This window comes from Drosophila gunungcola (assembly GCF_025200985.1).
Source record: "Drosophila gunungcola strain Sukarami chromosome 2R unlocalized genomic scaffold, Dgunungcola_SK_2 000017F, whole genome shotgun sequence".
Classification (NCBI taxonomy): domain Eukaryota; kingdom Metazoa; phylum Arthropoda; class Insecta; order Diptera; family Drosophilidae; genus Drosophila; species Drosophila gunungcola.
The window spans coordinates 953,030-979,385 of record NW_026453173.1 but is presented as its reverse complement, the minus strand read 5'-3'; the positions used below and the strand labels follow the sequence as shown (position 1 = coordinate 979,385).

The 26,356-nt window shown below is 36.7% G+C and overlaps 1 protein-coding gene across 1 annotated transcript; it reads right to left on the bottom strand.

Moving 5' to 3' along the window:
• On the bottom strand, positions 1–26,356 carry LOC128256370 (inactive serine protease scarface). The gene is made up of 7 exons (XM_052986678.1): positions 26,198–26,356; positions 24,202–24,556; positions 17,423–17,587; positions 7,962–8,710; positions 7,751–7,903; positions 7,424–7,692; positions 1–851 (listed from the first exon to the last, which is right to left on the bottom strand). Exons 2-7 carry the CDS (start codon positions 24,520–24,522, stop codon positions 559–561), a joined length of 1,950 nt encoding a protein of 649 aa, XP_052842638.1. The 5' UTR covers positions 24,523–24,556; positions 26,198–26,356; the 3' UTR covers positions 1–558.

The following is a 26,356-nucleotide window of genomic DNA, read 5'->3' as shown; positions in this document are numbered from 1 at the left end:
TTTTATCTTAATCGTTTTTCTTTATTTAGTAATTAAATTATTAACTAAACTTGGACACGTAGACACTTTATACAACTTTTAGGCATATTAACATATTCAGTGAACGATATAGGAAAGACTTTAAATAACAGTTTATATATGATGTTGCAGCATAAATGTGGTTGTGCGGTTGACAGGTGGGCTATAGTGCCTACGCTAGAAAGTGCACATCCTTAGACTTACTCTTCGTAATGAAATATTTATATAATCTCAATACAACTGTGATTGAACTGCGGTAAGTTGATATCTCCAAAATTATTTGTTGAATAGATAGCTTAAAATAAGTATTTTACATATCGCAATACATGTTAACGGCAACATTTTATATCTGAATTCGATCTATGTAATTCGACAGAACGTAAAGGGTGAAAACTGGGTCTGCGGCGTATATACTTAGGCTGCTTATGGTGATTGGGTAAATTTTTGTAGTAGTTCAGCTTAGTTACGCAAGCTCGAGTGCCGATCCTTTGTCGTTCGTATCTTTTCCCTTTCTGGTCCTAATCCGAGCCAGAGTCCAGTTTAAAACCGTTTTAGTAAGAGAGGCTTGTTTCTGTCGGCAAACGCCGTGTTTATCCACTTTATGTCCGGTTTGGCAAAGCGGACAGCCTGCCCGACTCCGCAGGAGTTCTCGCCGACGAAGATTCCCTTGAGGCGGACGTTGGAGCCGGTGCCGCAGACAAGGGCGCTGCCCACATCGAACTGGCAGGCGTCGAACTTGGTGGCGCTGCACACACTACTGGCGTCAGAACCGCAATCGCTCCGGTCCAACGTCGAAGTTTCCGTCACGTGCATTATAGCGCCCTCTTCATGAACTGTCGGACGGAAAGAAAGGTATAGTTAGATCTGGGTCGGTTAGAACGAGGAAGAAAAACGATTATAGCGGCTCCCGATAATGGAAACATAAAATTGTACAGCACTTCGCTAAACTTCTTATGCGCCAACACTTATACATATTTGTATGCACACTTCTTTCTTTAGTCCTAGCCAAAAAGTAAGAAATATATAGAGCAGGGGTGCACAAAACTGCCTTTTGGCAGTGCATTTACCACCACATCAAAAAAGATCACGAACACAAGTAATGAAGTTAGTGAGAGCCGAGGAAAAGAAAGGACAAATTTTAAATTGACTCAGCAATTCAAAAAAAAAAAAAAAAATCAATGAAATTATTGATGCTTGGACCGCAATGTAGAAACGAAAAACTGAAGTTGAAGACGCAAATTTTTTTTACCCAATTTGTTCGACCATTTCGAATATTTTAAAAATACTTATAATACAAATTTTTTAAAGTCCGTGGTAGAGAGAGACAGTTTTATAAACAAGATATATACCAAATTTCAGGGGAATTGGTTCGGTAGAACATGAGTAGTTTCAAGAGAAACGCGTTTGAAGTTTAAGACACAATGGCAAATCGCTTGGAAACCACGTCACAAAATTGGCTGAGTCTCCGAAAATAATTAAAATTTTAAAAAATCCTTTTAGGACCATATTTTTGAAAAATGTCGAAGCTTTTAAAATATGTATGAAAAAATATCGAGTCTTTTACTCTCGCAGTTTCAAAAAACCGATTTATTTGTTTATTCATTATTTTCATCTATATATGTCTCTGCAAAAAGGATTTTGTTGAAATAATATTTTTTCCCATGTTCCTGCCAACTGTAAGGTAAATATTTCAATCAAGTTATGCACCGTAATTTACCTTTAAAAGCGTTTTCCCAAAAAATAGTGTTTTTTAACTGCCGAGTAAGACTTCTTATAGAAGAACTAGGCCGATTTTCATCATTTTTTTTTCAATGGTTCACACAACATACCGCTATGTTTGGCCGAATACGATTTGCGATATTTTTTTTGTTTTGTTTTTATAGCGCCTAAATTTTGCTAAACGCAAAAAAAACAAGAAAGGAAGCAAACTTCGGCGTGCCGAAGTTTATATACCCTTGCAGCTATTTCAAAAACTACTATACTATTGAAAACGTTAAAATTATGATTTACTTGCTTGTATGTTTAAAAACATTGAAGCTATGATGATTTTGAGCTTAATTATTTGATAGTTCCTATGACAGCTATACGATTTTTCCTATGGGAGCTAAATGCTATAGTCGTCCGATTTTAATGAAATTTAAACCGTAATTCTGAAATATTTAACCAATACTATATCTCGAAGCACTAAAAAAAAATTAAAAACAACCAAAGTTATAATTTTTTTTTATTTATTTTTATGACTGTTCCTATGGGAGCTATAAGCTATAGTCGTCCGATTTAGATGAAATTTAAACCGTAATTCTAAAATATTTAACCATTACTAAATCTCGAAGAACTAAAAAAAAATTAAAAAATCCCAAAGTTAAAATTTTTTTTTATTTATTTTTCCGATTGTTCCTATGAGAGCTATATGCTATAGTCGTCCGATCCGGCTCGATCCGACTTATATACTACCTGCAATAAAAAGACAACTTTTGAGAAAGTTTCATGCAGATAGCTTTAAAACTGAGAGACTAGTTTGCGTAGAAACGGACGGACAGACGGACAGACGGACGGACATACGGACATGGCTAGATCGACTCTCCTAGTGCTGCTGATCAAGAATATATATACTTTATAGGGTCGGAGATGTCTCCTTCACTGCGTTGCAAACTTCTGACTGAAATTATAATACCCTCTGCAGGGGTATAAAAACAATAAAGAAAAGGCAAGTTGAAGTTTATATACCCTTAAACCATTTCAAAAATTACATTTTCTTGAAAACATAAAAATTATGATTTTTTGCGTATATGTTTAAAAGCATTGAAGTTATGATGATTGCACCTCAATTATTTGATAGTTCCTGTGACAGCTATACTATATCGTTTTCCGATTTCTGAACTGTCAAATTATTAATAAGTCAAAAAGAGTTTTTAAAAAATTAATTGTTTTTAAATTTTTTTATTATTTTTATGGAAGTCCTCCGATTTTGGTGAAATTTACCCGTAGTTCTAAAATATTTAACTGTTACTAACCATCGAAGAATTTAAAAAAAAAAATTAAAAAACTACAAAGTTATAATTTTTTTATATTTAATTTTTCCGATAGTACTTATGGAAGCTATATGCCTCGTCCGATCCGTCTCGTTCCGACTTTTGTACTACCTGCAATAGACAGACAACTTTTGGGAAATTTTTATGCAGATAGCTTTAAAACGGAGGGACCAGTTTGCGTAGAAACGGACGGACAGTCGGACATGTTTGGATCGACTCTTCTATCGATGCTGATCAAGAACTTATATACTTTTTACGGTCGGAAATGTCTCCTTCCCTGCGTTGCACACTTCTGATTGTAATTATAATATCCTCTGCAAAGGTATAAAAAACCTGCATCGGGAAAACATAGTCAACGTAAGAACGAAACAACGCTCTGCAAAACGTCACTTAAGCGGGACCACTGCAGTTTTTACATGAGTTATGAAAACCACATTCCAAGGTTAAAGAACATTTTTTTTTCAAGTTTCAAACCAAAATGTACAATTCAAAACATGTATATTTAAATATTAAGCAAAAGTATTAAAATCTATGCAGGAAAACTTTTGAAATAAATTTTCTAAATAAACAATCAATTTCTCGCCTCGAGAGAAATAATGCCCCTTAATAATGATGACGAGCAGTTTACCTGCAGAAATTCGCCGCGAGCCAAATTATAAGTTCGAATCGAACCGTGAGAAAATTAATTTTTCCCCGTTTTTATCTATTTGGCATCAGCTATATTAGTATTTACTTTAAGTTTGCTCTATGGACGCCTTAATTATGGACGCTAAAAAAAACAGCAAATTTAAATATATTTTTTCTTTTTTTGTTCCTATGGGAGCTATATGCTATTGGTGTCCGATCCGATTCTTTATATACTGCAATAGGAAGTCAACTTTTGCTTGTGGCGAACAGCTTATGTTTATATTAATAAAATCTAAACCCGATCGTTATAGAGTATATACTAAGATATATTACATAAAGTTTTTGGATTTTGTATATAGCAGTAGTGTTGTATACAAAGTCAGGAAAACGTGATTTAAGCTTCGGATCTAGGCTAGCTATACCCAGATGTACAGATGTATTTAACCTTGTTCATCGTAGCCGTCTGCTTAGCAAATATACGAATTTTTAAGGCTGTATATTGGAAAAGAGTATATGCAGAAAAAGCTCGTTAAATTTTTGTGCCAGATCCGAGAAGGGTTATACAATTTTAATCGATGTAGACACATCCAAATCTTATTTTTGTCTTCCATACTAGATTGGAACCAAGAAAGGATTTTAAAATATTGATTGCCTTCAACTAAAAATGGTTAGCTGAATTCAATCGACCAAATTTAAGACCTATCCAGACCCAACCGGACAATTTGTAGTTGACATTACGCAGCACTCGCAAGAGACCTACAGGCCATATATTTACATCTCTACGAGGAGCACAACAAGATATTGCTTGCCGCATTTAAAACGTTCAGCATTGCGATCACTCCAAAAAGTAGCTGCGCGTCAAAGCCAATATCACGCGGTTTGCAAGCCAACGCAAATGCCAGTGCAGAAGCAGCGCAGAAGTCCAGCCCAGTGGGCAAAAGTGTGTGTGACCCAGCTGAGCTTGGTGTTACGCCCATAAATAGTTTTCTTTACCCGTCTTAGAAGGAGCACGAAAACACTAGCGCTCCAAATGTGAAAAGGGTAAATAGGCATATTATCGGAAGCAGCAATTGACTCATTAGTTAGGGCTGTATTTCTTTGGATGTTAATATCTTATGTGAATATCGGCAACGCGGTAAAGAAAAATCAAATGTTTGCCAGCAAGTGTGAAATGTGCAAAATCAAAAAGTTAAGTCAGTGAAAAGATAAAGTAACTATAAACCATAAATATTTCTGAAAAAGAAGGGTACAAAAAAACTTAAATCGAAGTGGTTGAGCAACGAGGAATAAATGTGAAGGCAAAATAACATATAAAACGAAACCCAATTCCTAAAACTTGATTCAGATGCACCTGTCGCAAGATCTTTCGTCGATGTACCAGCAAAATCGTAAGTTGTAAGTCTCCAGTTAAACAAACTACAATTAAACACCATTCTTCCTTTGTTTTGCTCTCGATTTTGCATCCGATATTAATAAAAAAGTATTAATTGTAAAAGTAAAACCCTAACTCGACTCAGGCTGCGAGCGAAAGAAAACTTTGCATTAATTTTTGATAAAAAAAAGGGCATCGAATCTCTAGATTTGGTTTGATTTTTGATCGTGTTAAAAGGCGTATGTCTATTATTAACAATATAAATAATGATGACATCCATACATCGCAGACCTGGTCGGCAGAAAACAGGAAAAAAATATATATAAAAGCATCAATCTGCCTAGTAACGAATTTGCTTATTGTTTTGCTAGTTATTTTAGTAAGAATCTAAAAAAAAAATAAATAACAAAATTATTGTCAATATCGATACCTTGGATGCTGCTGAGTATAAATCCTATTTATAGCCTTATCTCTTATAAAATATTTCTACATTTTGCACATTATTATTATATTTCACTACTTCTCATCATACAGCAGTGTAATTGTTCTTGCTGTGCCCGTGCCTTTTATTAAAATCTTGAATCTAGTAAACAGAGTTTAATTAAATAAAAGAAGTAAAAATTATTTTTAGAGCATTTTTGTAAAGAATAAGACTTGAGTCGTATAAATAAATATATGAATATGAAATCTATCTAGAGCGTAAAATTATGGAAGCCCTGCCGAACATAATAGAGCCGATGAAATAAAAGGATAAAATTCCGTAGACTATGCGAAAGGTGATCATGGTAGGGTGGGGTTAAGGGCACTGAATACCACAACAGTGGTATGTCATGTCATGCCCTATCTTATTTTCTTAGCTTCCTATGCCCATAATTTGGCTGTTCTTTTACCTTTCATTTTTACTTTTCCTTATAACAGCACGCGATATTAATACTATTCTATAATGTGTATAAAGTTGAGCCTTAGAGTAAAGATCACCATCAGCTCCTTGTATACTATCAAAATTGCATGCTACACAATGCTGAAAAGATATACTTTATAGGGTCGAAAATATCTCCTTCACTGCGATACAAACTTCTGAATGAAATTATAACCCTCTTCATGGGTATAATTACAAAAATAAGTGTAAACAAAATTATAACTATACCAGTTTAGTTTTCCTCAGTAAAGTATATATTCTTGATCAGGATCAATAGCCTTGTTGATCTAGCCATATCCGTCTGTCTGTCTGTCCGTATGTAGAAGTAATTCTAATATGTAGTTCTTGCGCAGTTCTGAGACATGTTACCCCTAGCTATTGTGTGTTTTGGTCATATCTATCGGTAGACACAATTTTCAAAATCTAGGCTATGATTTTAGAAGTTTCTATGTCCTCTACCGCCGCTCTGCCCGTGATCGCTGATGTAGAGAGACAGAACGAAAGATGTGTTAGCGAATGGCAAAGGCACCACCCAAACCTCGATTGTTTCTGTTTGAATTTTGTTAGCTGAGTAACGGTTATCTAAAAGTCGGGGAACTCGACTTGCAGCGGGTATTATAATTTCAGTCAAAAGATTTCAACGCAGTGAAGGAGACATTTCCGAACCTATAACGTATATATATTCTTGATCAGCATCATTAAAAGAGTCGATCTAGCCATGTCCGTCTGTCCCTCTTTCCGTCTATCCGTCCGTTTCTACGCAAACTAGTCTCTCAGTTTTAAAGCTATCTGCATGAAACTTTCCCAAAAGTTGTCTTTCTACTGCAGGTAGTCGTCCGGATCGGACGAGTATAGCATATAGCTCCCATAGGAACAATCGGAAAAATAAATAATATAACGTTATAAGTTTGATGTTTTTAAATTTTTAGTTCTTCGACAGTAGTAATTGTTAAATATTTTTAAATTGCGGTTTAAATTTCATCTAAATCGGACGACTATACCATAAAGCTCCCATGGGAACAACAAAAATATGAATTTTTTTTTTCAATATAACTTGTCTATTTTGTAATTTTTTTTTAATTCTTTTTTTACTCATTAATGATTTAATAGCTCAGAATTACGCTTTTAATGTTATTCAAATCGGAAAACGATATCATATAGCTGCCATAGGAACTATTAAATAATTGAGCTGGAAATCATCATAGCTTTAATGTTTTTAAACATATTCGCAAGTAAATCGTTATTTTAATGTTTTCAAGAATATTTAAATTTCCAAAAGCTAACAGGGTATATGAACTTCGGCTTGCCGAAGTTTGCTTCCTTTCTTGTTTTTTTTATATTTTGAGATGGTAATATTTAATTTTTGCACTTGATGTTAGATTATATAAACTTTGGCTTGCCGAATTTGACTTTTTTCTTGTTTTGCTTTATACTCGTATATTCCAAAGCACTTACTTGATAAGGCCTGCTTTCCCCAGCCGGTAGTGATGCACTGCTCGGTCGCCTTTGGGTCCTCATCACTGATGCAAATGGGTTGGATGTGGGTAGCGAACTCCAAGCGCCTCTCAAGCCGAATTATGGCAAGGTCGTGGGCATTGGTCGAGGAATCGAATGCGGGATGGACGTCGATGGACTTGGCGCCAGTCAGCTGAAAAGGCAGGGGCTCGTTTGTGCTGCCCAGCTCCCACTCGCCTGCTTTAATCCGTATGTCGCTCACGGGAAGACTAAGGGAGTTTCAGTTATTTTGCCTTGGGAAGGAGCCAAGATAAAGTGTCGACTTACCCGTTTACGCATTTGGCGGAGGTTAGCACGAACTCGTCTCCGATAATGGCCCCGCCGCATAAAAGCGTCTTGCTCGATTCGCGCAGGATCATAGCCTGCCAGGGGATCTCGGCAAAGTTGGCGTCCAGATCCTTGATTCCTGTGGGCTTCGTTCTGAAATAAGGCAACTGTTCGGTACTTGTATGTGTACGGATAAAATACGCCTATTTACCGTTTGTTCCTTGTTGCGCAAACTCCGGCCAAGTTGACCGGCCAGGGGTCCACATAGTTTGGGTCACGGCAGCACTTGCCGGGAGTGCCATTTTCCGCCTGCAGGCAGTCAGTGAGAGGCACTCGAAATGCCGCCTCCATGGGGCTCAGCTCAACGGGGGTGTCGGTTAGCACTCCGATGGCATTGCAGAAGCTCTCGGAGGAGCACACGAGAGCTGAGGCGCACTTGGCGAAGTGTTTTGGCGTACTCGCTGACTGGACCATGGGGAAAATTTGGGGCGACAGCTGGTCCTCCCCGCGGTAGATCGGCTTCTCGTTCGAGGATTGCGGCACGCGGTCAGGTTCGAAGCGTGGAATCTCGTTGGCTGACACAGGCGGGAGGTACTCGTTGCCGGGTCGGCGCGTCGGCTGGGGACGTGGCTTGGATTGGGTTGATTTGGTCGGCGAGCTGCGGGGCAACTGGGTGGCAGTTGCAGGCGGCTGGTAAACCGGCCGTCTGGTCGTCGGGACGGGCTCATAGCTGGGACGCCGAGTGGTTGGGGGCGGTAGATACTCGTTAGTGGGTCGGGGAGCTAACACCACCGTCGTGGGCTGCGGGTTGTACGCTGGCTGGGTAGTGCGTATGGCCGGTACTGTAGGGTTCGTTGGCAGCACAAAGGTCTTGTCCGGCAGATTAAAGATATACCCGTCTTCGGTTAGCGTAGTCGAGGGCATGCGGCAGCAGACATCGGGCGAAGAGCAACGATTGGACTGTACAGAATAGCGAGTAAGGGTTAGTGAAAAAGCCCATATATTTTTTTTATGGGTGTCAACCCAACACAATATAGCGGCAAACGACTGCATTCAAAAATTTTTTTTTCTGAAATATAGAAAAAATTTTCTTTTTTCTACATGTAAGACAAAATGTTTAAAATATGGAAAATCATTTATAAATTTTAAAACATTTTTCTTAGATATTTTTGTCTCAATTATAAGGTGTTTTTTTTTCCTAACTGCCGCTCTCCGATTTTCTGGAATTTACATGTAAAATTTTCTAGCTTTCAGAAAAAAAATACTCTAGCCTTTCTTAAAATTAAAAACAAAGTACCCTTAAGTTTAGATACATTTTTTCATATATAGAAATTTAATTTTCCAAAGAATAGAAAATTTTCTAAAGAATTTTCTAAAATGTTAAATCTAGGTGGCAAATGCCTCTGAACATTAAACAATGCGTAGCTATTTTGGTCCCGGGTTCAAATCCCCGATTGTTTTTGTTTATGTTTTTGTTTTCATTTTGATAACGTTCTGTTTTTATTGTAATTTGTAACTAAGCTGACTAAGAATAGTTAACAAAAGCAATTCTATTGACTACTAGTCCCTTTGAATGTGATGCCAGCGTGGCGCAACCGTCTAATGCTTCTACGAATCTAATGGGTCCCCGGTTCGAACCCCGAAAAAGTTTGTTTTTTTGCTTCCTTTTTATAACAATATAGTTTACCGTATTTCCTTTTCTTTCATTCTAGTTACAGAAACTTTTAAGATGGTGGTTGGGGCGACACATATACTATAGTTCCGATAACAGATATAAAAATAGGTACCACGACTCCTCCTCACTAAGCACAAGGGTTTAAAAAATTTTCAATGAACTCAAATTTTCAAAAATACAGAAAATTGTTTAAGAATTTCTGTAATATAGGAAAATCACCCTTGAATCCAAACCAAAGGCGATTTTCTAAAATCAAAGGCGATTTTCTAAAATCAAAGGCGATTTTCTAAAATCAAAGGCGAATTTTCTAAAATGAAAGGCGATTTTCTAAAATCAAAGGCGATTTTTTATGTTTAATATAACAAATTGTAGGAGTGTGCAATTATGTGCCTGGCCAGATGCGCAGCCATGTGCTGCATGGGACGGGGCCACTCGACTGGCAATGTGCTATCTGGTCATTAACACGCCTAATGCTGGTTGTCAATGGTTTTTCCGCTTGGGGTTAATGGTAACCGAGAAATTTAGCAGTTTCATGGTGCAATACAACACTTCGTGGGCGGACTTTGTGAACTCACAACGTATGTACAGACTCATACACAAGGCTAGACTTAGAAACAATTGCATATGTGGCTTTGTCAAGTTCTTCGACCAAGTCTATTGTTCATTGAAAGTGTCTGCAATGGACGGGTGTAAGCAATAGCAGCGTCCGTGCTGCCCACACGATAAGTGCACAAGTTTAGACAACTTTACAATAGCTTTAAGACTGAGAGACCAGTTTGCGTAGAAACGGACGGGCAGACGTACGGGAAAACGGACATGGCTAGAGCGACTCTAAAGTGATGCTGATCAAGAACATATATATATATATATTTTATAGGGTCGGAAATGTCTCCTTCACTGCGTTGCAAACTTCTGAATGAAATTATAATACCCTCTGCAAGGGTATAAAAACTATTAAATACAAAATTTAAATTTCTCCATTTTTAACTTCTTTATATTCCAATTCGGAAAACGATATCATTCAGCTGCCATCGAATAATTGGGTTAAAAATCATCAAGACTTCAACGTTGTTAAGCATTAACGCATATAAATCAAAATTCAAATGTTTTAAAGAACATTTAATTTTTGCAACAGCTTCAAGGGTATACAAACTTCGGCTGGCGAAATTTTGCTTTGTTTTTGTTAGGAAATACTTTATGGTGTAAAGATTTAAGCTTTAACTGGTTTTAAAACTTTGTCGAGTACTAGGAATAGGATAGGTTACTTTATGAGGAAACCTATCCTATTGAAGAAGGTTATATTTGTAGTAAAATAAGCTATCGAAAACCCATCGGATCTATAAGCAAAAGTGGAGATAAGAAATAAAACAGGCATGAAAACAAGTAAAAAACGTTATTTACACTTTAAAAAAAAACTGTGCAATAAAAAAATATTTTGAGTGTCAGGGAATCCAACTGTACTGGAATTTTGACGATTTAAATTTTGTAAACCAACGGAAGACCAAAAATATGACGGTCCTACCGAATATAATTATACATGGCTAATTAGATAAGTGGCAACTATTCCTGGGATTACTATTTAATGGATATTTTAAACACAAGATGAGCACACAGCCCTTTTTTGAACAGCTTACAGCAAATTACTCAATTATTCGTATAATTATTTGATCTGCGCCCAGCTAAGAAAAGATTTGAAAATCCCACTGACTTGGCTGTTGTGTGCTTTGTTCTGCGCCGCGTACCCTTTCCGGCCAACTTTTCACACGGAGTTGAGCCTTAGGTCAGTAGAGATTTGATTCTGTCTCAGCCTACTATTCGCTCATTTGGTATTTTAACATTAAATAAGAGCTGCCCCGAATAATAATGTGCTCATTTGTTTAAAATTAATCAAAACAAATCCGTGGGCAGAAGTTACTAATACCATGTCTTTTATCTCCGAGTATGAGTCGACATGGTAAATCAATATAATTAAATAAAACAAAAGCGCTTCCGTTTGACAAGTCGTAGTATCAGCTTGGCCTTACTTTAGGTCATTAAAGCTTGTCCTTCTGATCGAGCAGCGACAGCCCCATTTAATTTTTAACATTATCATTAGGCACAACTGGCAATTTTCATGAATTAAGCGTAATCCAAATTTAATTTTAATGTAGACATCAATCACGGAGGCGCTTTGGGGAACAGCTCAAGCCAGAGCACGCATTTAGTTTTATGTAATACACGCTATTATTAAACTTGGCCCCACGAGAAAGCAGGACAGAAAACGGCACATAAGTTTGATCAATGACAACAAGCGTCTCCGAAACGGCAAAATCCATGTACACCATCAATCCTCGCCTCTCAGCTCCGATTACCTGAGACTGCTGGCCATTGCATAGCTTATGATCAATCATCTTTAGCCAAGATAACAACTTCCATAAAAAACCTTAAGCTTCTTGGTGTACCAGCGACAGCTAAAATATGTAATCACCACCAGCAAGCGAGCGGGGAGAATCCAAAATGCTTTTAATAAATGTTGTTGTTGACCATACAAGACAAGTTGTCCATTTTTGTTGTTGTTAATGTCCCATAGAGTGTCTGGCGCAATTTGTTAATAATGTTGAGTTTACTATAAACATATATAATTAAATTTTGTATATTTTGGGAAATTACCAAGTTTAGTGGAAAAAACTGGAAAAGCAAAATTTCGGTGATAGGCCATAGAATCCACTTGGGCAGCATGTAAGGTTCGTATAAAAAGAGCACGGACTTTAAAAAATTGTTGTTTAACCTTCGTCATATCCCTATCGTTTATAGATAAAACGAAACATTATTACAGATAGTAGTAAGGCTCTAGTACTTTGCCACGCCCAATCTTATGCCCGTAATTTAGATACCTCCTTTTTGGAAATATATTTTTTTTGGGTCTACAACCCAAAAAAAAAACCCAAACATCAAACCATTTCTTTAAAAGTTATTGGAAATTATGTTATATTCTGACACGACATTATATTATTTGTTGCTATCGCAACTAAGCGGAATTTAAAATATATTTGCCTAAAATAACGGGTTATATTAAGTCAGAAGTTTCAAGGTAACTTTTTTTCTGTCTGTAGTTAAATTTTGCTGTCTCTATCACCAAGAAATTTGACTATCGTTGAACACTAATTATTTTAAGGTGCCGTACAGTTTTGATACGTACCTTAAATCCATGGGCTCGAGCTGCCTGGGTCGCTTTTATAGCTTAGGAAAAGGTCAAGCCGTGACGAGCAGCGGCGAAATTTACGACACTATTGCTTCACTGCAAACATTAAACTATTTTTATGACTACACTAATGCGCCACTAGCACAGCACTAAATACTCCATTGCTTCTCTTCGTCTTTTTCTTCACAAAAGTTATATGTCTATTAAGTGGGCAGATTCTGATTTGGCCGTTTTATAAGTGGTTATCTTAAGTCCGAGCCAAGTTGAACCGAGAAAAAGATTCTAAAAAACAGAGTTGGCCGTGAAGTGCAAGTGCAAGCAGGTCGTCAGCCAGTTGTGACACAAGTTCGGCGCTTAAGTCTTTTGTTTATGGTACATAACATGAAGTTTATGCATAGGCCTTAGATGCAGAGGTCTGGGTGTAAAACCTATTTTTTATGAGCAAACTAGATGCCAAATAACTCAACGAATATGGACGTAGCCTTACACAAAAACCAATTAATTATAAGTGAAGTTAGTTGTCAAAGTGTCATTGTAAACAGCACAACACGCATTTATGTTAATTATAACAAAGTCGGACAAAGACGACATGTAACGATCGCTGACGGCAGTGGAAGCTATTAAAATCATAACAATAATGATGATCATAAAATACGCATTAAACCAAAGGAAGCTAAAACTCCACTACAAAGCGTGTCTGCAAAGTTGGCCACGAGCGAAAAAATGTTAAGCGCTGTCAACGACTTTCAGTCAGCGAGACTAAGCTTGCTCAGACCCAGACCCCGAGCTCGACCTAGACCTTGAGTTCAGAGCTTGAGTTTAACCATCTGCTGCATGCAAAAGGCGCTCGATCTACTCTGTTTTCTCCGTATGCTTTGTTGGCATACGTTTTTTACGGCATTGCCCTGTTACAGCTTTGTCAAAACGTCACGAAGTCAAAAGCGATGAATCCGCTAAAGAAATGTGACTATTTTTTGGATTTGGACAACAAATTAAAAATCTGAAAATAACTTTATTAAGATGGAGTAAATATAATGACAAAGAATAATTTGAAGACATTTTCACAACAAATTTTAAACTTTTTCTTTTTATATCCAAAAAGATGTTATGCTTTTTTATATTTTTCTTCACAGCAAAAATCGAAATATTTTTAAAATTTAAGAAATCCGTAATGTCCTTCAAAAATACAAACAAAAAAGAAAGAACGCTATAGTCGAGTTCCCCGACTATTAGGTACCCTATACTGAGCTAACAAATTTCAAATTAAATATATCCCCACAAAACAATCGGTGTCTAGGTGGCGCCATCTGTAGTCAACACTAAAAGCTAAGAGCGTGCAGCATCCCCACCCCCCGCTAACAGTTCTGTCGTTCTCCATTTTTCTCTCCCGTCTGCTGCCATATATAAAAATGCCAGGTATAAAAATGGTCATTGCACTAACAACATTTGACCAAAATTCAAGCACAATACTTTATTTAAAAAAAAAAAAGAAAGTAAGCATAGTATGCACCCTTATAGCAAAAATAAATTATTTTTTAAAACTTTTCAATTTCGATATACGTATATATTCTGTATATGTATAAAAACATTGAAGCTATGATAAATTGTAGCTAAATTAATCGATCGATACTATGGGAGCTATATAATATCGTTTTCCGATTTGAGTAAAATTAAAAGCGTGATTCTGTGTTATTAAACCATTACTATATCCAAAAACAAGAAAGGAAGCAAACATCGGCAAGCCGAAGTTTATATACCCTTGCAGCTATTGCAAAAATTAAATATTTTTAAAAACATTGAAGCTATGATGATTTGCAGCTTAATTATTCGATTGTTCCTATGGCAGCTATATGAAATCGTTTTCCGATTTCCATAAAATTAAAAGCGTAATTCTAAACTGTCCAATTTTTTCATAAATAAAAAAAAAAATTTTCTTAAAATTACAAAAAATTAAAAATTACAAAATATTTTTATTGTTTCCATGGGAGCTATATGATATAGTCGTCCGATTTAGATGAAATTTAAACCGTAATTCTGAAATATGTCGAAGAACTAAGAAAAAATTTAAAAACAGCAAACTTATAATTTTTTCCCCCGATTTTTTCTATGGGAGCTATATGCTATAGTTATCCGATCCGGCTCGTTCCGACTTATATACCACCTGCAATAGAAAGGCATCTTTTGGGAAAGTTTCATGTAGACAGCTTTAAAACTTAGGGACTAGTTTGCGTAGAAAGAGACGGACGGACAGACGGACATGTCTAGATCTCCTTGTGATGCTGATCAGGAATATATATATATATATATATATATATATATACTGCGTTCTGACTGAAATTATAATACCCTCTGCAAGGGTTTAAAAATACAATAAAAGTAATAAGCTTAATAAAACAAAAAAAAAATTTCCTGCAAGGAAACACAACTTTTCTGAAAGTTTCTTGCATACATCCTTAAAACTAAGAGACTGCCGGACGAAATTAGAAGGGTGTAATTATTAAAATTCAGTTGATTTTTAACTTTGTCCGTCACAATGGCTGTTTTTTGCGACCCTTTACATGTACACATTTAATTGGAGTTCAAACTCGAGGTCATATTTAGCGTTGGTTATCTTAATTATAACAACACAGAAGTCTGTAGGCCCAATTCAAATGATCGTGCAAGTTTTTCAAGTTATGATTAAAAATATCCTCATTATATATTCTTTTAAGTTTAAGAAATTTTTAGCGTTTCAAAAAAAGTTCACTCTCAGTCATCGGTGCTCCAAACAAAATCCGGGTTCCAAAAGCTGTATATTCGAAAAGGGGAACAAAGTATCATTAATTGATCGGAAGAGTACTTGTGTCCAATGAGAAGAAACATTTCTCTCAGTCTCATGCCAGAATGAAGATTAATTTTTTCATACTTGGTTCGCCCTGTGTTTATTATGTCGCACTCACTCCCAAGATCTAGCGACCTTGCCGGCATTCATTGCATTTTTCACTTCGAAACTACACAAGTCATTTACCCTTTTATCTTCTCTTGCCTCACTATAGTCATATTATTGATAATATAGCTGTTGCTTTGGCTGTCGCTTTCGTACTCTGCAGTGCCTTGTGGCACGCCACGCAATTGACGTCAATGCCTGCATTACTTAACGAGCAGTGCCATTATGGTATGTAGTGGTTGCTGACATCGGGGAAGTCATACACCGAAATGAGGGGCCACGAGGAATGTTTTGATGGTCGTAGGTCCTCGACTCTTATTAACGCCTTGAGAAGTTAAAGTCTATGTGTGTCTGCGTTCAGTTTATCTCGACATAACTACTAAATACTAAAGTTGATCTTAAAAAATGGTTAGAACTGGTAGCAAGCAGTACCAAACAAGCCAACCTGGCATTTCAGAAAATGGCTGCGATGATTTCTCTGAAGTTGACCTGCAGCTGTTGCGTTGCAGCATAATTCACTTTCTGCGCTCATTTTTTCAGGCATTGCATGCAGCACCGTACGCAACCCGGTTTTCCGGCCATTGCATGTAGGCAAATTATGCAATTGCGCTGGACTGGTGAAAATCTGAGATCTCTCTTAGTCGCAAGTCTGTCCGTCTTTCCGAGTCTTGGCTTGTACGCAGTGCTGATGCTGAGCTGATGAACCGATCTACACACTGCCTACATATGCATACATATATACCATTGTGTATATACACTGATTGTATTTTTCGTCTGGTAGGCCGTAATTTAACACTTTTTCGACTCGGCTGTGTGTGTAAGGTATTACTTGAGGTTCAACTGCATTCCAGTTTGATTGCTGCCTGGTGGCGTCAAGTTCGTTACCGCTGTCACAGGGTTTAAAATTAAATCTACGCCTTGTGGCAATGTCAATGCTAGGGCTACCAACATATACACTTTAACAAGAAAATAAGCCAACTTCGGCAAGCGAAAGTTGGTATACCTCAATGCAAATATGTTTCAAAACAAAGAAGTTATGCCTATATTCTGATATCTATTGAATACAGCTTTTTATGGCAGCTTCAAGAAATAGTCGTCCAAATTTTATAAACTTGTGCAGGTTTATTTTTTTTAATAGCATAATTTTTATATCTCTGAGTATATACGTATATATTCTTAAAAAAAAACAAGGATTTGTCGATTTTCCAACAAAAATTCGATTTAGAGAGATTAATTCACCCGATTTCTGCCATTCCATCTCATATACCTGAATTAGAGAAAAGACTTTTGGAAAAGTTTTATTTTAGAGCCGAAGTACTAGTTGCTGTACTAGTACAGCAAAATAGACAGACAAGGCCAGTCCAACTAGCCGTGTTGTGCTGCTCAAAAATAAATTTACTTTTTATAGTCGGAATTATAGTATAGCAGTATTGCCCTCTGCAAAAGTATTAAAAAGTACCAAATCAACGACCAAGTCAAATAAATCTAACTACCGTCCAGCGAAACCTTTACCATTCGGCGTTTTCGGATTCAGAAATTCCCAAGTGAAAAATCAGAGCAGACATTAAATCTAATTGTGTGCTAATAAGCTGACGTTGTTTCGGTTGCTGTGTTGATTTTTTCTTGGTCTCCTCGTGCGCCGGGCTTGAGAAATGTGCTGCGATTGTTGCAGTCGGGTCTGATTCCGGTAAAGCCAGTTGCATCTGCTGTGGTCGCTTTATTTGGGTTGTTTATCTCGTCACTGTTAAAACATTAACGTAGCTAAGCTACTTTGGCAACGGAATCTACACAAGCCGATTGAATGGGAAAACCCTTTATACTATTGATGCCAATGACTTGCTCAACTATTTTGTGGCAACTGATTTTTAGAAGTCACAAGAAGGCACTCACCCCTTGTTTCTTTACGTAGTTGATGGCACTTATTTCACCGTTGCGACAGTTTTCCGGGGCCACACAGTCCGAATCACGAGGACAGGATTCAAACGGCACTGGAGTTGTTGTGGTTGTGAGCGACACCTGGTAGGTGCAGCAGACGTCGGTATCCGGGTCGCAGTTCTGAGAATGTAAAAAAAAGTTAACAAGAATGAAAGCAATCTTCGGCAATCCACAGTTTATTCACCCTTGCTGCCATTGCAAAAATTTTTAATTCTTTATAACATCTAAATTTTGAACTTATATGCGTCTATGTTTAAAAATATTGAAAAAATTAAATGTTCTTGAAAACATTAAAATTATGATTTACTTGCGTAAGTGTTGAAAAACCTTAGAGCTATGATGATTTGCCGCTCAATTATTCGATAGTTCCTGTGGCAGCTATATGAAATCGTTTTCCGATTTCAATAAAATTAAAAGCGTAATTCTGAACTGTAAAATTATTAACAAATCAAAAAGAATTTAAAAAAAAATTACTAAATAGAAAAGTTACATTAAAAAAAAAAAATTTATATGTTTTTATTTTTTCTATGGGAGCTATATGATATAGTCGTCCGATTTCGATGAAAATTAAACCGTAATTCTGAAATATTTAACCATTACTATATGTCGAAGAACTAAAAAAAAAATTAAAAAAACAGCAAAGTTATAATTTTTACCCTATAATACCCTCTGCAAGGGTATAAAAATGCAATATAAACTTATACTATATAGTATAAAACGTAAGCCCAGTAGTATTAATTCAAGACTAAGTATTATAAGGCCAACACAATGAAGTTAAGAATCTAAACGAAATCTGCTGTGAGACCAGAATAATTCGAATTCAAAATGCGTGACTAAATTGTACAGGTTTTTCGTCGAGTTTCGTGCTTTATTTAGATATCGTTTGCGCAGGCGTACTGCATTTAAGTCAAATTCGTAAAAACAAAACATAGTAAACAAAAGGCAATACGCCAAGTTTGTGTAGTAAATAATATATTAGTGAGTTTTCTCGCGAAATATATTGTGGATAAAGAAACATGTGTATCACTGTAATGTTATTTACGCACGCAGATCTATAAATGCACCAGGCTTTTAGTAATATAAATTAATTAATTTTTTTCAATTTTAAAATGTATTAAAAACATTTATAGTGCATTTTTACTGGGAGCGATTTCTGTACAACAGAAAAATGAAACAAACCTCTGGGAGAAAAAGTATAATTGTAATACAAAATAGTATCAAATTTATAATACGTATTTTTATATGTATGCTACATAACATTTACACGGTATGTATTTTATACTTAAGAGTTTGAAAAGTAAACTAGGAGTGTCGGTATAAATAATAAAGCTGTGAGTATAAAATTGACACCCTCGAACGTTTTATTTTAATACGTTCGAACTTATTAAATTAGTTCTCCTATTGAGAAATTTTTGATACCCAATAGTTTAAAATTCGTGTAACAATAGTTTAGTTTGGGTCTACCATTGCAGAGGGCATTATAATTTTAGTCAGATGTTTGAAGAAGACATTTGCGACCCTATAAAGTATATATATTCTTTATCAACATGACTAGGATTTTGATCAATTTAAAACGTAGTTCTAAAATAATAAACCATTACTATATATCTAAAAACTTTTAAAAAACCAGCAAAGTTATATTTTCATTTTATTTTTTTCTCAATTGTTCCTTTGGGAGCTATATGATATAGTCGTCCGATCGGGTTCGTTCCTGCTTATATACTACCTGCAATACGAAGACAACTTTTTGAAAAGTTTCATACAGATAGCTTTAAACCGAGAGACTATTTTGCATAGAAACGGTCCGTCGGACAAGGCAAGATCGACTTTCCTAGTGATGCTGGTCCAGAATATATATACTTTATAAGGTAAGAAATGCCTCCTTCAATGCACTGGTAACTTCTAAGTTAAATTACAAGGGTATACAAAATAAGTAATTCTGTAACTTAAGCTCTAGAAAACATCATTGCATAACCTGTGCATCAGTTGACATTAGGGGGTTTTTGACATAAGCCAAGCCGAATCCAGCAGCCTTAAAGTTGCATCGCCTACCCAATGATTGAGATTGCAGTTATCTTGGCCAAAAGGTCAGCAAAGTCAGTTAGCCACTTGTATAAATGATGTGCTAAAAGGTGGCCAGCCAGAAGCTAGTGGCACTGGCCAGCAACAAGATGCTTGAAGCTGTTGCATTTGCATTGAACTTTGCCGCTGTCATCTTGCCGGACCTTCGCCAATATTGCTAAATTTTTTGTCTGTTGGCCAGCTGGCATTAGGCAACTGAACAATTGCAAATTAATAACTTTGTCAGTCTGTGCCAGAGTTCAAATGCCGTAACAGTGGCTACAGACGGAATCGCGTTGACGAGTTTGCAGCTCAAGAACGAAGAGTTCGCCAACGGGTAGTGCTGCTAGAGAAGCGACGTCATGCTATGAAAGAATAGTTTAAATAACCAGTTCAGACCGTAGAGTTCCCAAAACTGGCACTCCATATATCAATCAGACTGTGAATATTACAAATTAAACTGTCTAAGTCCTCTTATTTATGTCTCTTATGTCTCCTCAAGCAAGAAAACCTAAAATCTGAAACCCATTTAATTTTTTTTGAAATGGTTCTTAAGCTTGACCTTGACTAATGAAGATCTTTGGCCTTAGCAAGAGCTAAGCATGCTAATGAGTATTAAACAGCACGGAAACATTTACGAAGCAATACATTCGGGTTTGGATCAGTGAAGACAAGCTACAGCGGTTTTGGAAAGTACTCAATTCTGGTTTATGTATCTCTAAAATGGATGCTTTATGAAACAGTTTTGATGAAGCCCATGCGTAACACTTTATTTGCAGTGCCTTTTAAGTTGCCGTGAATTAATCTGCCTATGGCGCACGTGTTTTAATCTTAATCGTTAAACCAGCTCAACATTTTCGTTTCCACGGTCCCGGAACTGCTAGGATTATTGTATTATTGTTAAACTACAGAAACAACATCAATTTGTTTACATTTTGTAATTTCTTATGCGTTATGGCAGCGTTTCTTTCAATCTCATAGCTAATTTTTCCCATAATTAATTATATTTTTTGGTTTTATTGTTTTTGCACGGTATTCTCACAGCCGGAAGATTTCGACAGATTTCCCGCTCGTGAAAGCCTATACCATTTCCCAAGCTATTATTATTATTATTTCGATTTTTAAAGATTTTTTTCTTTATCGCCGATTACTATCTTCTGACCACGTAGTCCTATGATTGGAGTTAGAAAAGTGTAAATTGCTCGCATAGCTCAAAGGGAGAGACTTGAACTTTCGGAAGTTACAAAATTTTTATTTTACGTTGGTATCTTCTGTTGAGGGCCGCCTCACATTCGCTCCAAAGTGGCAACAAAGTATAATTTAACTGATTTTCCCATTTTCTTTTAGTTCCTGCGTTGACTTGCTCATTATCAGATGTATTAAAATAGTATTAGACGCTTGTCTATCATCCCCAATAGACAGCTAGGAGGCATACAAGGCTGTGACGGTGTCGATGAGGGTTCTCAAGGCTGTAGCTAAAGGCTGAAAAATTTTTTGCAAATTAAAAAGTGTCGATATGTTGACAAAAAAAAATTAAACAATCACTGTCATACACCCGATTAAAAATTGAATGTACTGACAATTATAACTCTGACATACATAAATATATTTGAATCCTGGGTCACAATGAAAATTTATTACTATTTTGTATTAATAAACGAACCGCCAAACTTGGTTAACTCCTACTACGGCGGATTGAATTGCGAAAATAACTTAAAAAATGTATCGAAAATTGCGACGACGAAAGGGAGTGGTTTCGATGGAGTTCATATGATCACTATCCAAAATACAATTAACAAAACTCCACAGATTAACTTTTGATTTTTAGCAAGTTGCAGCCGCGACGAAGAAATGGCTTGGGCATCAACCAAAGGAACGGTAGAAAAGGAAAATAAGAATGTAGTGACAATCGCACCTTCCACTCAAACAATTTATGATATTAAATTTTGTGACGATTATTATTTATTTTACCAAAAAAATTAACATTGTTTTGATTTAATTAGTTTCGTGAACGGCACGCTGCTTTGGAATTGTTAAGTAACAAGGCTGATTTTATTGTGCAGCTTTTTTGGCTTTGTTTGTGGGCGCTATATTGGGCGTGCCCTGTTTTAAAATAAATAAGCGCTGCGTAAGAACTACTTGAATCTGAATTTCAAACCACAAATCGGTAGCGGACAGACGGACGGACATGACGATTGGCTATTGATCCTGATAAAGAATATATATATTTATAGGGTCGGAAACTCTTGATTTCATAACTTTTGATTGGTAAGGGCTTTCATTAAACAAACAAATTTAATATATTAAAAAAAATTTGTTTTTATGTTCTTTATTAGCTAATTTATTTATAATTGAGTCTTGATTTATTATAAGCAATTTGTATACCCTTGCGGAGGGTATAATATTTTCAATCAAAAGTTTAATAGTATATATATTCTAAATCCGCATTACCAGGAAAGTTTATCCAGCCATGTCCGTCGGATCCTTCCATTTGTCTGTTTTTACGCAAACAAGTCTAAAACTTGCCTAATCTAAATGAAACTTTTCAAAAAGTCTTCTTACTATTGCATGTAGTACATAAATTGAAACGGACCGGTTTTAACAAGGCTTTATTCAAAGTGTCCAATAGGTTCACCGTATTGGAAGATGCACTAATTTTTGCAAATGGCCGCCAATGTCAAATAACATTAACATTTGTGAGTCTCCCTAAAATCCAGAAAAATAGCCATTGAATTTTCGTCAAGGTCGAGTCACCTTAATTTGAACAAAATATGTCTTTCTTAACAAAAAATTATTACTATTAAACCAAAAAATATTATTTCTTTTCTATTTTGAGAAATAATATTTCTTAAAACAAGAAATATAAGAAAAATTACTTCGGCCCGGTCATTCTGAGCGATAGTGAGACGATGTATCACTAGGCTATGTTCGCACTCAAAGAATAAACGGCAAACGCAAAGACTGTTTCGTCAAATCTGACGAGGCATGTTAATAAAAATGAAATTAGACATATATTTTCAGAAATGGCTTAGAATCTGATACTATCTATTGAGAAATAATTTTATTTTTATAAAAAATATAAAAATGACGAGGAAGGAAGCTAACTTCGGCAAGCCGAAGTTGTAATATCCTTGCAGACTTTGCCGAAATTGCTAAAATTGCAAAAGTAGCGAGAAGAATAACAAATGTTTAATAAATATTTTTATGGGAGCTATGAGATGTAGAGGTCCGATCGGCAAGCGCTTTTACACTGGTCAAGGTCTGCGTAAATAAATAAGACTTGGAAAAATTTAGGTCAATAGCATATACTCTGCGCGAAATGTGCTGAAAACATCAAATTTGCACCGATTTCACCCTATTATTCCTATGGGAGCTATAGAATATAGACGTCTGATCGGTACGCCCTTTTACCCTTTTCAAGGTATGCATAAAAGAATAAGATTTGGAAAAATGCAAGCGCTTTCGCCCTGATCAAGGTATTGGAAAAATTGATGTCAATGGCATATACACTGCGCGAAAAACCTGATGAATGACGTTACTGAGGTGAATGCCTTTTGAGCGCTCGGCAAAGTCATCCGACTGACAGTTAACTTCGTCTTTTACCGTTGTGTTTCTTTCGCGTTGCATTTGTAAGTCAAAAGCGGGTTTTCCATTTTAGAAGAATATGGCTCTATAGAACTCAAAGGCAAATTCGCCTTTAAAAACTTAATAATTTTTGATGCTGTTGTCGCCCGAAAAAAAGCCATTACACTAATTTTATGGGCTATGTCTGTTTTGTCTTTGTTGCACAGGGGGCATTTCGAAGGGAGGTTTTTATTCCTGTAGCGTAAGTTGGTCAAGTTGGTTTGACCATTTATTATGGTCTGACTTATTCTATTAGTAGTTTGAGTTCGCGGCTTTTAAAGTATTTAACTGGATCTAAATAATTAGAGTTAACATGAAAGGGGAAATTCCCAGCTCAATTAAAACTTCTCTATGTAAGCACTGGTGTACCGGTAGAGGACTTGAGGAGAAGCATGCCCTGGTATGGATTATTTAATTTATATATATAGGCGCGTAGATTCAACTAACAAATATGCAAATCATCAACGACTTTTAATTTTTATTGCGACTTTCATACATATATATTTGTATATATATATATTTGAATATATATATATATTTAAAAGCCCACGACCAATTAAACATGAACTTCGCTTTTTATTCCACTTTGTAGGATTACGAAATTCCCCAAAGCTATGGTCTGGCCAGCACGTATGTGGTCTGGTATTTCGGACCCCGGTAATGACAAACCGGAAAATAACGTTAACTGTGCCAAACAAATCAACTCAATCCAACCACATTTACAACAACGTCAGAAGCAAAAACAAGCGCTTGGCCATAAAAAAAATGCAGATCAGGCAAGCTAATCGAGCAACAACAACGACCGTAATGTTTCGCGCTTTGTTGGTGCAGACGAGCTTTTAATTTTTGATTTAGGTCTTCATCTGGCTTTAACGGATCTGAGCGGATGGATCGGATTGGGGGACAGCGGTCGCTTGTGAAACGTTTATATTTTTTCTGTCCCGGGAAAACCTCAAATCAATATCCCGTTATGCAATAGACGACTGAATAAATGGACGCCTGAGAGTTTAATTGTAAATTTGGAGCTCTGTTAATAGTCAGGAACTTACTTGTATCCTAGGCAACTTTTGGGAGAAGATTCCGTTCAGACACTGACCCTGACGTACGCACTGCTGGCCGGCGGCGCACTTCAGGTTCTCCTTGGGCGGCAGATAGGTGGGTCCTTGAAATGGCGACGCTTGTCTGCTGATGATTGCGTGGTTGAGAAAGACGTTCGACGAGGGGTTGACTGAATGGTGGGTCTCCGGGTGTTCCTTGATGCCATTTTGGTACTGGCCATTAAGGAACATGTTTTCGTGGTAGTCGGCCAAAGCCAGCACTGCCAGAGTAATACATAAGGCGAGCTGATTCCAAAACTGAGCAATAGTCATAGCTATCCAACACTCTGGATCTAGGTCTGAAAAACTGGGGGAATCAGAAAACAGAAAACAAAATATAATTAAACAAATACGGATGTCTCGAAGCTAATGACCGTATAAGATTCAAAGTCGGCGCTATATCGTCATCATCTAAATTCGAACACTGTTTCATGACATAAGATTACAAGGGGATCGTGCGAGTGCCATACAAGTCCATATGCTGAGATAGACTGTCACCAAGAGATGTAAAGACGGTGAGACAGTCCGTTAGCTTCGAGGAGAAATTTTCAAGTCTTAGTCTCTGGTGCCAGTAGTTGCTTCTATGGCAACCCGCCTTGGCGTCCCACATTCTATATTTGAAAAAATTTGTTTTTAGCAGCTGCATAACATTTTTTCATAGATACTATTTGGGAAAATAACTGCCCTCAAGCGGTTGTCTAATTGACAACTAATATGTTAGTTTATGACAGTACCAAACAGTATAAACAAATCTAGCAGCTCCAGCCCAGATCATTTCCGGATAGGCTCAATTCGCTTGCGAGACTATAACGCTAATTGAGTCACTGATTTTTGAACCGTAAATCAACAAAGAGCAAGATTTGCATTTCATTCTATCGACAAATCGATCATTGAGTCAAAATACGGGATGCGTTCGACATGACTCAACGCTAAAAATAGTCAAAAAGCCGTTCTAATCCTATGCAAAAAACAAAAAAATTAGACGTCAAAATTTAAGTGTGTGTGTATAAACAAATCAAATTGCTGGTTTTTACCCAAGCAAAATTTGCATAAAATATTTTCGGACTATTCGGTTAATTTGAATGAGTATTCTTTTTTTTTTTTAATTTAGAAATTTCTTGGAATTTATACTTTCTATTTCGTGACCCTAGAATCATGACATTTGCTCGCGGTCATAACAAACATTTTATTGACATACTTTTCTCGGTTTACCCAAATAGCAATAAAAAAAGATACTGCGGTAAGTCAAAACTCAATTGTTTTAATTCCATTTAAGTCTTCCACCTAACTGGCTTATTAATATATGTTAATTTTGTTTCGATGATGGTGATTTGGAAATTGTGGTTCTGGTGCCCCTCAGTTGCATGTTGGCTGCCGTTACTGCTGCATTTCCGTGGGCGCTTTTCACATAAATTAAAACTGCAAAGTTTTGTCTTGGCACATTTGGCAACAGTTCAACAAAACATAGTACCAAACAACAAACCGCAAAGTTCAGATCGCATCAGCAACAAATAAATTTCCACCATCTAAGCACAATGCACAGTGGCAACTAAAGCCGAACACGAAATGGCTGTACAGACTAACGGACGGGTGGGCAGAGATAGGGACTCGTCAACCTCGGAGCAGCAACAACTGAAACCGAATCAATGGAACTATCCATCAATCAATCAACCGCAAATGAATTTAATTTAATTTTCAGCTGCAAAAGACTGCGGCTGCACAACTTTTAGCTTCCAGCCCACAGCCCAATTGGCCTGTACGTATTGAAGCATTTACGGTTGTATCTCGCCGTTGGCCTGTGAGCCTAAGACAAAAGGGTGTATCCCAGATGTCCTTTAAATTTTCACTTGACCACCTGCTGGTCATACTGTTCTATTCCCTTTCCGGATATGGCCCACGAGTAACCAATTTCGCGGTGATCAATTTATCTTAAGCGGCAGTTTCTTACACTAAAAATATGTCAAATTTTCTCGGACTTGAACTCGAACGCGCGAATGAACAACTTGAATATGATTGTGAATATTTAGCCAAGATCGTTTGTTTTATATGTGCCCGGTAAAGTCGCCCGCAACGCGTCGCAGTGGCTTCGCAGCCGACGTCTGCATCA